This window comes from Tupaia chinensis, unplaced genomic scaffold (genome assembly GCF_000334495.1).
Source record: "Tupaia chinensis unplaced genomic scaffold, TupChi_1.0 Scaffold000704_1, whole genome shotgun sequence".
In the NCBI taxonomy this organism is placed as follows: Eukaryota; Metazoa; Chordata; class Mammalia; order Scandentia; family Tupaiidae; genus Tupaia; species Tupaia belangeri.
In genome coordinates this window covers 65,689-78,406 of record NW_006160227.1, presented here as the reverse complement: position 1 = coordinate 78,406, position 12,718 = coordinate 65,689, and the positions used below count along the sequence as shown (strand labels likewise).

Below are 12,718 nucleotides of genomic sequence, written 5' to 3'. Positions count from 1 at the left end.
GAACCAGAGGCCAGGAGGCCCGCTCCAGTCGTGAAGTTCCTAAGAGGCCACCAATCTGCACAGCTTGTCGGTCCTCTCTGGAATAGAGATGGGGTGTAGACAAACAGCCACAGGATCATCTGTACACTTCTTTGGCCCCTCTCCTCCATGACCTGAATTTCTAGTTACCTTGAATGTGAGGCAATGTCTCATCTTCCCCAGAAGATGTCAGGTTCTATCAGAAAGGGGATCATTGTACCTACCTCACAACTTTTTTTCTTTTTGTTTTTAATGCAATTTCTTTTTTTCTTTAAGATTTATTTGTTTGTTTATTTATTTATTTATTTTAATTTGACCAGAGAGAGACAGCAAGAGAGAGAGAGACGGAAAGTGAGAAAGCAAGCCACCAGGTCCAGGACTTGAACTGTGGTCAGCTATGGGGGAATTCAGTGCCTCAACCACCATGCCACCCACTGACCCCCGTATCTCACAACTTCTAGCCATAAAGAAGACGTTCAACACATGGGCTGAGTAATCCGAAGCTGTCCCGAGATACGACCCTGACCAGGTGAGGGACAGTGTGCCTGAACTTGGTAGGCAACTGGGCTCAGGGATGAGGCATGAGTAAATTCACCAAAACACTTCATAGGGCGCCCCGAAATCTGCTCGGTTTTTCAAAACATGCTCTGGCTGAGGAGAAAAGGAAGTGGAAACAGAGTGATCACCTACTACGTGCTGACTGTTTTATTCCCATGATTCTGTGTAATCGCCACAAAACTGGGTAGGGAGGTAGAATTAACACCTCTTCACAGATGGACTGCGGAGAGGGGAGATTATCCAGTACCGCCAAGGTCCCAGAGCTACCTGATCACAGGGCTGGGTGCAATACCCACATCTATTTGGTTCCAGACGTCGAGTGGAGAAATGCTTCCACCTACACGAGGTGAAGATGGAATGATAAAACGGACACAGGCTTTGGAAACAGGAAATTTAGCCACATAACTTTGAGTCTCCTTTTCATCCAACAGAAAATGCAGATATTGATAACACCTATTTCACAGAGTTTATATGAAAAGACAAGTATGTGAAAGCCTTTTTTGAATTGCAAAGTGCTTCGGAAACTGTTATTAATTTGGTAGAGCTGCACTTTAGAGGAAGACCGTTTATTTGTCACATACAACCTGACCTACAGGTGCTTTCAAATGGCTATTTAATCATGCCTGCTGTCACAGCGGAACCCTACACTAGATCCAACTTTATACTATTAATGGTTGGCGTAATGGCTATGTCGCTGGACTCCCATGTAGTCAACCGTGGTGCGAGTCCTGGACCCGGTGGCTTAAACTCACACCAGGCACGTGTGCGTGCGTGCCCAAGATCCTGAGAGGAGAATGGAGGAGAAGGGATTGCGGCATGGCCATCCCCCCTGGGGGGTGATTTCTCACTGTCTCTCTCTCTCTCTCTTTCTGGTGAGCGCACATGCCCTATAGCAAAAACCCCTCCAAATAAATGAATGGTTGGTCTTACTGGTACTCATTAGCTACCGTTCTGTGAAATCATCTGGGGAGAAGAATTTGAATAAAAATTCACTCTTCACTTCTTTCTTTGAAAAAGGCTTCCTCTAAAGAAGAAAATGCTAATGAAGTTGATTTTTAAAATGTGCTTGGAAAAAAAAAAAAAAAGACACCCTCAGTTCAGTTTAAGGAATAATCAAGACATCAATTAGAGACCTCTCTTTACCAGCTCTGATTATTTACATGAACTATTCAAATGATTCCACTTGACTTTGCAACTTCATAATACTCGTCAATCCGTTATTTTTAATTCGCCATCTCCTGGGTGGCTGCAACAGCCTACTATTTACCTGATCAGTTCTAAAAGACGCTTAATTAACATAGCACTCTTTCATTCGGAAAAGCTCTGTTGAAGGCCTCAGATAAGTGCGCGGCACTACACAGATACGGATCCATGACACGGACTGCCCTGGAAGAGCTTCCAGTCTAATATGACAGAGGAAGGACCTTTTATAAGGTGCACACTCCAGAATGAGGACTCAGGGACAAGGACAGTGAGTTCAGATGACGAGAGAGCTCACCTGGCCATATCTGTGAAAATGCTTTGGGGCGAAGGTAGGATTTCAATAAAAAGAGAGTTTCTTCAGATTTTTGCAGGTAGACTAGGTTTTAGGAGAATGACACAACAAGATGAAAAAAGAACCAAGAAAGTTCTAGGCACATTTGACCGGTGGAAAATAGAGAAGCTTAAGCTGGAGCAGTGGTGTATGAGAAAAAAAGTGGGAAAACCAGGCAGGTACGGTAGCTTGGGACTAGAAGGAAATGCATGTCAATGAATGACACAGCGAATAGGAGTCTGAGCGAGATTCTTCTATCGTGGTTTTTTGCAAGACCGAAGCAAGAAGATTCTTTCTAGGTGTGAAATAATGAAGACCTGATTCTGACTGGGCCTGAACTACGAGGCAGCTCTGAGAATAGAAATTAAAACATGGATGTACAATACACCAGGGAGAAAAACTGAAATAACTTCACATGAACAGCAAGTGAGGAATCCCAAATGACTCTGAGCTGTAACAGAGCTAGGAAACCCTAGAGGAGCTGATTTTGGAACTGCAGGGGTAGAAGAGGATAGAGATAAAGACCGTCCTAAAATAGCCTTGGGCGGGCTAAGGCGATCTAAGTAAGTTTGAATTCTGTAGTACTCTATCAAATATGGACTTCAGAGACTTCAAGTTTTATTACTGGATAATAATAGAATACTCCAGGGTTCTCTGACCTTTGTCCTTTGACCTCGGAAGAAATCACTGTAGTGTTTGAGCAAGGACACCAGCACTGTGCTCTCATCATACTTGATTAAGAAGTAAGGCAGTGCCGTGACTCCTTCTGTTCGACAGAGGTCATCGTATGCACGCTCGAGGGCTTGGATCTGAAACAGGAAACAGGACATCACTCTCCAGACAATCACATACCTGCTTCTGAGCTAAAAACTGACACAGAACCAAAGGCACCAGGAGACTGGAAATGACCGATCGCAGCCCCGTTCCTCCCTTGTAGCAATGAACGTAAAAGCACTTCCAAATAATATCACTTAATTTTTCTTTTAACACCTTCCACATGCATGGTGGGATCTATAAAGAACACAATGAAACGTTTTATGCTACAGCGTGGTGGTTCTAATGACTTTACTGAGACATGATTCACTGACCATAGAATCCACCCGTTGAAAGCTCTTAATTCAATGTGTGTATTGGGTCGTCGGGAAAGTCATGACGCATTTTTGTATAGAAAAACAGAAAGATACGTCATGACTTACCTGACAATCTAATAGTTTAGCATGTTCACAGGATCATCCAACCATCACTGTAATAACTTTAGGACATTTTTGTCCTCCCTAAAAGAAACTCTGTGCCCATCAGTAGTGGATCCCCATTCATAATCCTTTCCCCCACTTAGATTTCTTCTTGAGAAAATCGTTCCACCAGACTATGACCTTGAATTTAGTTTACTTGAGTTTTTTTTTTTAAAAAAGAAAATCAGTAATGAATGTTTCCTTGGTTTGAATATCTCATTTTGTAATGACTGATGAGCTCCATGAATTCGAACCACAGTGACGCTCACCGTGCCTTGACAACAATCGGATTTGTCTAGTGTAGGGCCCACATCCCCTAGCCTGATTATTTTAATTGCTGTCCAGGGGACCGTCTCTAATGATCTTAACAGGCTCCTTAAATGGCAATGACCAGCTCTGCATGGAGCATTCCTGACGGAGAGTTTACCATTTGGAACGAGGGAGGAGAATGTCTTCAGTTTTGTTTCAAAGGCTCTGTTCCGAGAATTTATTACAGTACGATTCCTCGCACTGAAAATGAAGACCACATTTTGGTAAATTCTTGGAGTCTTTCAAAATGTTCCTACTGCCTTAGCATTTCACCCCAAACCACGGAAAACTATTGCTTACTACTTCTTCAAAATGACTTTATGAACATTTTATAAGTAAGTCTGCTCTTAGGGCCATCTTGGGGGGGTGGGGGTGGTCCCCAGTTACCACCTCTTCATCCAGAGCCGTGACTGTTTGTCTTTAAAATGAACCAGATAAGAATTACGGAGTATGAGGTAAAATTTTCTGCTATGTAAAGTAAATGTTTGTGGAAAAATGTAAAAATAAATAAATGAAAGAAAAAAAATAAATGAACCAGATTACTGTGTTTACACACGAGACCCAATTTTACCTACTCTGTTTTCTCTGTCAATACCTGTTTTGGTGAAAACCTTTGATCCAAACCCACTGGCCCCTGAACGAGAGGTATACTCTCTGGAAGACACAGGGCAGGGTAACAAAACCAGTAGTAGAAGTGGTACTTCTTTAGATCCTAAAATAAAAAATACGAGATAGGATATTAGAATAGAACCAATAATTAAACTGAAATGCATCTGTTAATGTAACATCTCATAAGCAATTAAGAGAGAAAAACTGATGCAAATAAAATATGTCCACCTTGTCAAATATTCCTATCTCTAACACAACTCACAGAATACCGAATTTCTGTCATGATTCAAAATACTCACACGTACCGCATACTAATAATAACAATAAATATAACACACTTTACTGACCTCTAACAAAAAATGTACAATAATTATTCATCATTATTGTTCAATACACAAAACCAGCCTGGGAGATAACTAGTATTATCCCATTAATAGAAATTGAAGCATAGAAAGGGATAAAGAGCTTAAATGACAAAAGATGGTGAGTATCAGAGAAAGGATCAGAACTGATCAGAACTCTACTTCTGTTTTTGTTTTTGTTTTTAAAAGAGTTTTTATTTTTTAAATAATTATTTTATTTAACTTTATTTATTTATTTTAATTTGACCAAAGAGGGAAAAAATGAGAGAGAGAGAGAGAGAGAGAGGGAAAGTGAAAAAGCAAATCACCAGGTGCAGGACTCAAACTGTGGTCGGCCATGTGGGAGTCCAGCGCCCTTAACCACCATGCTACCTGCCAGCCCCTTAAGAGAGATTTTTGCTATAGGGCAAATGTGCGTGCTGGGGAGACAGAAAGTGAGAAACCACCCTCTGGGGAGGATGGCCACACTGCATCCCTTCTCCTCCATTCTCCCCTTGGGATTTTGGGTACACATGCATACACAGATGCCTGGCATGAGTTTTAAGCTGGGTCCGAGACATGAACCGTGGTTGACTCCAGGGGAGCCCGTCATGTCATCTGCTGGGAACCCTACTTCTAAGACGTCAGCTTTTTCCCACTGGATCACACATACTCAGTGGACCACCTGCGGGGCACTGCCTCCAAACACAGTCTGCATTGTCTCCACAGTCAAATACAGTGAGCATGCAGTTAAGGAAGCTGTGCCAGTCTTATACCTGCACACGGCCTGAGATGATCTCATCTAATGCTGCCTGTTGGTGAGATTCAAGTCAACAGCTATTAAGCACTTGCTACGCTCAAAGCAAAACATGAGACACCGATAAAAAGACAAACGGGGCCAGCAGATGGCATAGTGGGTATGTTGTGGGACTCCCACATGACTGAGCACGGTTCGAGTCCCAGACCCGGTGGCTTCAAAATCATGCCAGGCATGTGTATGTGTGTTCATGATCCCAGTAGGAAAACAGAGAAGGGACTGTAGCCCGGCCATTCCCCCGGGGAGTGATTTCTCACTTTTCTTCTCACTGTCTCCATCTCTCTTTCTCCCCTGTGAGTACACACCCTTATGACAAACACCTCTTTAAAAAAATATATAAACTGCTTAAAAAATAAAATAGAGGAATAAACCCCAGTCCCAGCCATCACAAGGAGAAGAGGTGAGTGAGGGCAGGACTGAATCTAAGCATCACAGCGGTTTTAGGTACTAAGGAGCCGGGATAACAGAGAAGTCATGTCTTCATGGGAACATCCGACCACTCCGCCATCTGGAGCCGTGACCAGAGGGAGGATCTGCGAGGTTCTCCTTGACACGGGAACTCGGGCTGCTGACTCTCACTCCGACCTCCTCCATCACTCACGTGGCAGGCTCTCAGACTCACGTGAGTACTGGGCAGCTTCCCGTTCCCCCACTGTCTGTAATCACTGCGCACTAATGCAGTTATCTGGCAAGTTACTATTTCTTCTTGAAACTTGCCAAGAATAAAAACATGGTTGTAGAGCCAGCAGGTGACGTAGTGGTTACATCACTGGGCTCCCATGTGGCTAACTGCAGTTCGAGCCCCAGACCTAGGGGCTTGAAAATCACACCAGGCGCACGTGCATGCATACCAAAAGATCCGGGGGAGAATGGAGAAGGGATTGCAGTGTGGCCAGAACCCCTGGGGAATGATTTCTCAATTTCCCTCTCATTGTCTCTGTCTCTCTCTCTCTAGCGAGCACATATGCCCTACAGCAAAAATCTCTTGAAAAAAATTGGATGGTTGTTAGATTGTGGTTTTTATTGAGAAATAATTCATACACTATAAAACTCACCATGTTTGTGTTCGTTTTCACTTTTATCGACATTTATTTTATGCTGACTTTATTCCTGTGCCAGAAGTTTTTATCCTTTCTTCTGGGATACCTTTTTCTTCTGTGCTTCCTTCTCATCTGGGTTAGGAACAATTTGCTCCTTTCCAGTGAGGGTCATCTCAATGCGGCAGGGAGAGCTCAGACGTGGGTTCATCTGACCGTGAGCTCTGGACCTACGCCGGGGCATCCGGGTGCCTCTCACCTCAATATGCTCAATGACCTGATGCTCAGCGTTACTCTCTGCAGTTTCAAGCACGTGCCATAAAATTCAGCACTCTTTTTGGACCACCAACCCTGTGTCCAGCCCACTGTTTGGCCTGGGTACACCTACCAACTCCACCATTATAATGACGGAATGGCACACGCTGCTTCTGTAAAGGGACGTCTTTCGGACACCTGGGTGGCTTTTTGGATACGTGTCCCCTTGAGGGCCTGGGCAGTTTCACTGGTGTTCTTAAGGTGAACACAAAAGGTTTGAACCTCTTGATTTGCATGATTTTGTGGGGTTCTCTGGGCCAAGTGAATAGCAAACCATTTTCTAAGATCACGTCAGGCTGCTTATGAGAAGAGAAAATTTACCAAGTTAAAATGTATAATTCTTAAAAAATATTTTATTTAAGTTTATTTTGTTATCATTATTTTAATTTGACCAGAAGAGACAGAAAGACGGAAAGTGAGAAAGCAAGCCACCAGGTCCAGGACTTGAACCGTGGTCAAGTCCTGGACCTGACCATTCCATGTGGGAATCCAGCGCCTTTAACCAGCATGCCACCCACCAGTCCCTAAAATGTATAATTGTGTGTGTGTGTGTGTGTGTGTTTTGTGTGTTTGCTTGTTGTTTGTTTGTTTTTTAGTATATTGCCAAGGTTCTGCCTCCATCACTACTAATTCTAGAACATCTTCTTCACCCCAAAAAGAAACCTCATGGTATAAGCAGGTGGTCTGGTGGTTCAGGCACTAGATTCTCACATGGCCAACTATGGTTCGAGTCCCGTACCAGGAGGCTTGAAAATCACAACAAACACATACATAAATAAAGAAATGTTCAAAAAGAAAAAAGAGAAAAAGAAATCTCATAACTATTAGTAGAAACTCCCCATTCTCCCCTCCTCCACCTCCTGGCTCCCACTAATCTAGCTCCTGTCTCTATGGACGTGCCGACTCTAGACTTTTCATACAAATTAAATCATCTTTGTTGACTTTTTAAATGTAAATATGCATATAAATATGTGTCCAGACGAGAAATTCTAGTAATTACAGTTTCTGCAGTCCCTAATTCTGCTACTAATTGATCAACTAAGAACAAATTCCGCTTTTGCTACACCAAAACAAACTGCAAAATTGAAATTAATGAAGCCTCTGGTCCTTTGAGTCCTAAAAACAGCAGAAAGGAAAGCAAAAACACCTCCAGAGATTACTCTCCCCTCTTTGTACTTAAATGATTTGTCATAACTGATCTTTAGTGAAAGGTTAAATGATTCAAGATGAAAGATCTCACAGATTCTAAGAAGCTTTATCAGGTCACCCTTAAAAGGCAAAAGGCTTGCATTTCTTAGGGTTCTTTCCAGGATACAGGATACAAAGGATCTCGATGAAATTAAACATAAAGCCCTTTGTGTCTGAAGATTTTTAAAGATAGAGATTTTCAATATTTGTAAGGCCAGGCTAAGAATACTCAGTACAGAAGGACAAAAGAGGCCAGCAACATACCGGTTCTCAGAAATGCTTCGAAACTGTGGGTAAGAGCTATTTCTCTCACTAAATACAAATGGTCAATTATAGTCTAACAATAATTCTTAGTACAGAAAGTGTGTTGATGGTGAAGTTACCCAGAAATCTTTAACCTGTAATACTTGAAATGGAGTAGAGAACCTACAAAATTACTCAAATGTATGAAGGAATGATAAATATGGGGCCAAATGATGGTGCAGTCATAATACACAATGGTCTAAGAGGTACTCCCAAGTGGGGAGGTTTCTGGTTCAAGTCTGGGGACCTCCCTGAGTACACCAGGCCCACGTACGCCGCGATCCAGGGCTGGCTGAAGCTAGGGGTGGACTGAGGTGTTGGGGCCCTATCGGGGGGAATTCATGTACCTGGGCATTACCCCCCTACTCACTCTCTGGCTGTCTCTGTCCCTTTTGTTCATGGAAGAAATAAACAAAAACTTAAAAAACATATATGACGGGGCCAGCAGGTGGCGTGGTGATTAAGGGCACTGGACTCCCACATGGTAGGCTACAGTTTGAGTCTTGGACCTGGTGGCTTTCTCTCTCTTACTCGCTCTGTCCCTCTCTGGTCAAATTAAAATAAATAAAGTGAAATAAAATGATTCTAGGAAAAATATATAAATTAGTGCCCAATTATATCTAATAATCTGAAAACAAATTTAAATATTTTCCTCTCTTCCCCACTATCACACAGAAAGCATATGCTCCTTGTAGATAGGTATGCACTCGAGTCCATACCAATGGGCACCATGCCCTCCTTCATCCTGGCAACTTTTCTGTTGTCGTTGTTAAGATTTTTGCCATACGCCACATGCGCTCACTGGAGAAAGAGGACACAGACAGAGGGAAAGTGAGACATCACCTTTGGGGGGATTCACGCTACAATTCCTTAGCCCCCATTCTCCTCTAAGGATTTTGGACACACACACACACACACACCTGGTGTGATTTCCAAGTAGCTGGGTTTGGGACTCGAACTGTGGTTGACCACACGGGAGCTCAGCAGCTTAACTACCATACCACCTGCTGGCCCCACCTTGACAACTAATCAGAGGTGACTTCCAGGAGACCCGGGTAGGGGTAGGGAGGGCAAAAAGCAAATGTCCAGCTGGAAGGAAGGGAAGTGTGGGGAAGAGGGTTAATGGCAAAGTCAATACAGCCGTGACGCAGCAACACAGAAACACGGACGTGTGTATAGGCTCACTCCATAGAACCTATTCTCTCTCTGCTTCCACTGTATTGTAAAGAAGTAAGTGAGCAGGCAGAAAGAACCAATATGGCCACTGCACCGTTACTGCCAGTGGTGAATACCGGTCCCAGCCTAGACGTACAACAGGGTTCTACGGAGTACACCCTGGACAGACTATCACACGAGTCGACCTAATTAGAAAGAATGAATTAGTGAGGGGGTATGTGTGCATGCTGATTGTAGAGATACCAGGTACACACACACACGCGTGCACACACATGCACACACACGAGAGGTCTTCAGAAAGTGCGTGCAGGGCCGCTCTGCAGCACTGCAGTCACACTGCACATGGGGGCAGGAGCCCACGTGGCCCCCTGTGGTTCCGATTCTGGCCCCAGCAACGTGAAAAACACACCAGGTGAATGTGTGTGCATGTCCCAAATCCTGATAGGTTGGAAAAACTGGAGAAAAGGATTGTGGCATGACCATGCCCCATTAGGAGGGTCTTCTCTCTCCCTTTCCCTGTCCCTCTCTCTCCCCGTCCCTCTGGTGAGCAAGCACACTCACTCACACACACACACACACACACCCTCCCCCCCCCCAAAAAAAATAAAAAGTTCATGGAAAATGAAGATTATGAAAAAACTGCATGGATTTCAAAATTTTGTTTTCATCAAAATTAACTCATACTTGAATTTCACAAACGTTTTAAAGTCCCCTCTCACACATACAACACACGTACACACACAGCTAGTCTCTGTACAGTCAACCCCTCCTTCCTCCTGCCTCTCTCAGGTAGGCCAGTCCTCCCCCAGCCCCTCTGCCCCGTCTCCCGAGACAGTAGACGTCCGCTCGTGTGTCTTCTCTTCCTCTTCAAGGCTGCCCTGAAGGTTCGTTTCAATTAGACCTCACGTACAGAAAATGTTTTTCTTTCTTTAATTAAAAAATGTATGTGGCTGCGTCATGTTGTGTGGACTCCTCTAATCCAGAAGCCCCTTTCTCTTATTTGGAGGGACCAGCCAGTGAGCTTGGCAGGACTGTATTTTACAAGACATTACGGGCCAGTAGGTGGCACGGTGGGTAAGATGCTGGATTCCCACATGGCCAAATAGGGTTCAAGTCCTAGACCTGGCAGCTTGCTTTCTCTCTCTCTCTCTCTCTCTCTCGTGTGAGCACATGTACCCTATTACAAACGTAAAAAATATATAATAATAATGAATGAATAAATAAAATTGGGACCAGCAGGTGATGTGGTGGTTAAGGCCCTGGACTCCCACATGGCCAACCATGGTTTTAGTCCTGGACCTGGTGGCCTGCTTTCTCACACCTTCCCCCTAAACCCCCCTCGTGATCACATGTGCCCTGTAGCAAATTTGAAAATGATAACGATAAATAAAATTAAATAAATAATTCTTTTAAAAAATAATGAACAAATTATTTTTTAAAATTCGAAAAATAGAAAGGGACCAGCAGACGGAGTAATGGCTATGTCGCTGGATTCCCATGTAGTCGACCATGGTTCGAGTTCTTGGAGCCTGTGGCTTAAACTCACTCTGGGCGCATGTGAGTGTGTGCCCAAGATCCTGAAAGGAGAATGGAGGAGAAGGGACTGCAGCATGACCATCCCCCATGGGAGGGTAATTTCTCACTTGCTGTTTCTCTGTGTCTCTCTGTCTTTCTGCCGAGTGCAGACGCCCTGTGGCAAAAACCTCTCCAAAAAAATATAATTCAAAAAGAAAAAACATAAGATTTTAACGACGATGAGCTCGTGCCCCTGAATCTGCTTTATCTGCTTTATCACATCTGAATAGCAAGGGCTGGGTCGGCGTGCCGTATAACCCCTGCGTCTACTGCCTGCAGGGTCAGGGGGCATGAATTCATCCCACTGCTAATATGTTCCAGTGCTCTGCGGCCACTGAGCCCACGTGCGTTTCCATAACTCGTCTAAGGTAACAGCTTCGGAGAAAAGGCAGACCGTTTGGAGTAGCCTGAGCTGAGCCAGGGGCAGAGGCCATTTACTTACTGCAAATGTCAAGAGGAGGAACTTGTTCAGCAGCACGGGGTTCTCGAGAGCAGCGCCCGATTTGATGGATTCCCATATCTGCCAGGAGAAAGAGAAGCATCAGGGCGGTAAGCAGCCCCTCCGAGCTCTCGCTCTCGAGTGAGCAAGGAGCTGGAAAGCTCCAGGCGCCACTTACCTGCAGGCAGCCAGCACCACTTAGTGCAGAGACAAGAGGGCCCTCTCCTCACTCTGCCCACTTCACGCCGCTTCTCTGCCAGCCACGGCCCTCGGCATCCGAGCAAAGGGGGAGCGCGCGAGTGCCCCCTCTCAGCAGGGCTGCACAGGGGAGGCAGCCCGGCCACATCCATGCCTTCACGATTCCCTTCGGCAAAGAGTTACTTATTGTCTACTCTAAACCAGGAGGACAGGGCTACAGAAATGAAAGGCACGGTCGAGGGCCAGCAGGTGACATGGTGGTTAAGGTAGCTGGATCCCGTATGACCGACTCCACAGTTCACGTCCCGGACCTGGTCCAAAAACAGAAGGGACTGCAGTGTAGCCATCCTCCTGGGAGTGATTTCTCACTTTCCTGCTCTCTGGCAAGCACAAGCACCCTACAGAAAACTAACAAACAAATAAAAAAGACCTGACCCAGTTGCCAAGGCAGGCACCCAAGGAACAGCAGAACCACAGGTTATTAACAATGACCTTCGTCACCTGAGTCACAAGGTGTTCCCATCATGAGGGATGTGAGAGAGACCTACCTCATACCGAAGGCAGGAGGCTTCCTTCTCTGACCACTGTATTTCAGAAATCAGACTTTCACGGGCCGGCCCCAACCCTAGGGGTTACGGGAGCTCGATGCCACATGGCTAACCACAGTTCGAGTCTCACCCCAGTGCTGGGCGCATTTGTGTGTGTGCCCCAGACCCCAACTGGAAGGAAAAATGGAGGAGAAGGGAGTTCAAGATGACCAGATCCCATTGGGACGGAAGGCCAGAGTTCGGCAGGGGCCAGGCCACCAAGGGCCGTGTAAATCAAAGAGTGGATCAGACTGAGCCCTGAAGACACTCTCCTCCCCTCCTCACTTCCCCCACTTTCTCTTTCTGGGGAGTGTACATGCCTTTTTTGTGTGTGTGTGTATTTTTTTTTTTTTGGAGAGGTTTTTGCTATAAGGCGCGTGCGCTCACCAGACAGAGAGAGACAGAGAGACAGAAAGTGAGAATTCACCCCCTAGGGGGGATGGCCATGCCACAATCCCTTCCCCTCCATTCTCCTCTCAGGA

General features: G+C 45.0%; 1 protein-coding gene across 1 annotated transcript in view; it reads right to left on the bottom strand.

The window, feature by feature from the left end:
* The window catches only part of ATG7 (autophagy related 7), a gene marked incomplete at its 3' end in the record, with an annotated part of 183,734 nt that overhangs the window by 130,213 nt on the left and 40,803 nt on the right, over positions 1-12,718 (bottom strand). The window contains 3 exon segments of the mRNA XM_014592471.2: positions 2,770-2,919; positions 4,247-4,363; positions 11,455-11,532. Of these exon segments, the coding sequence (XP_014447957.1) occupies positions 2,770-2,919; positions 4,247-4,363; positions 11,455-11,532 (345 nt within the window).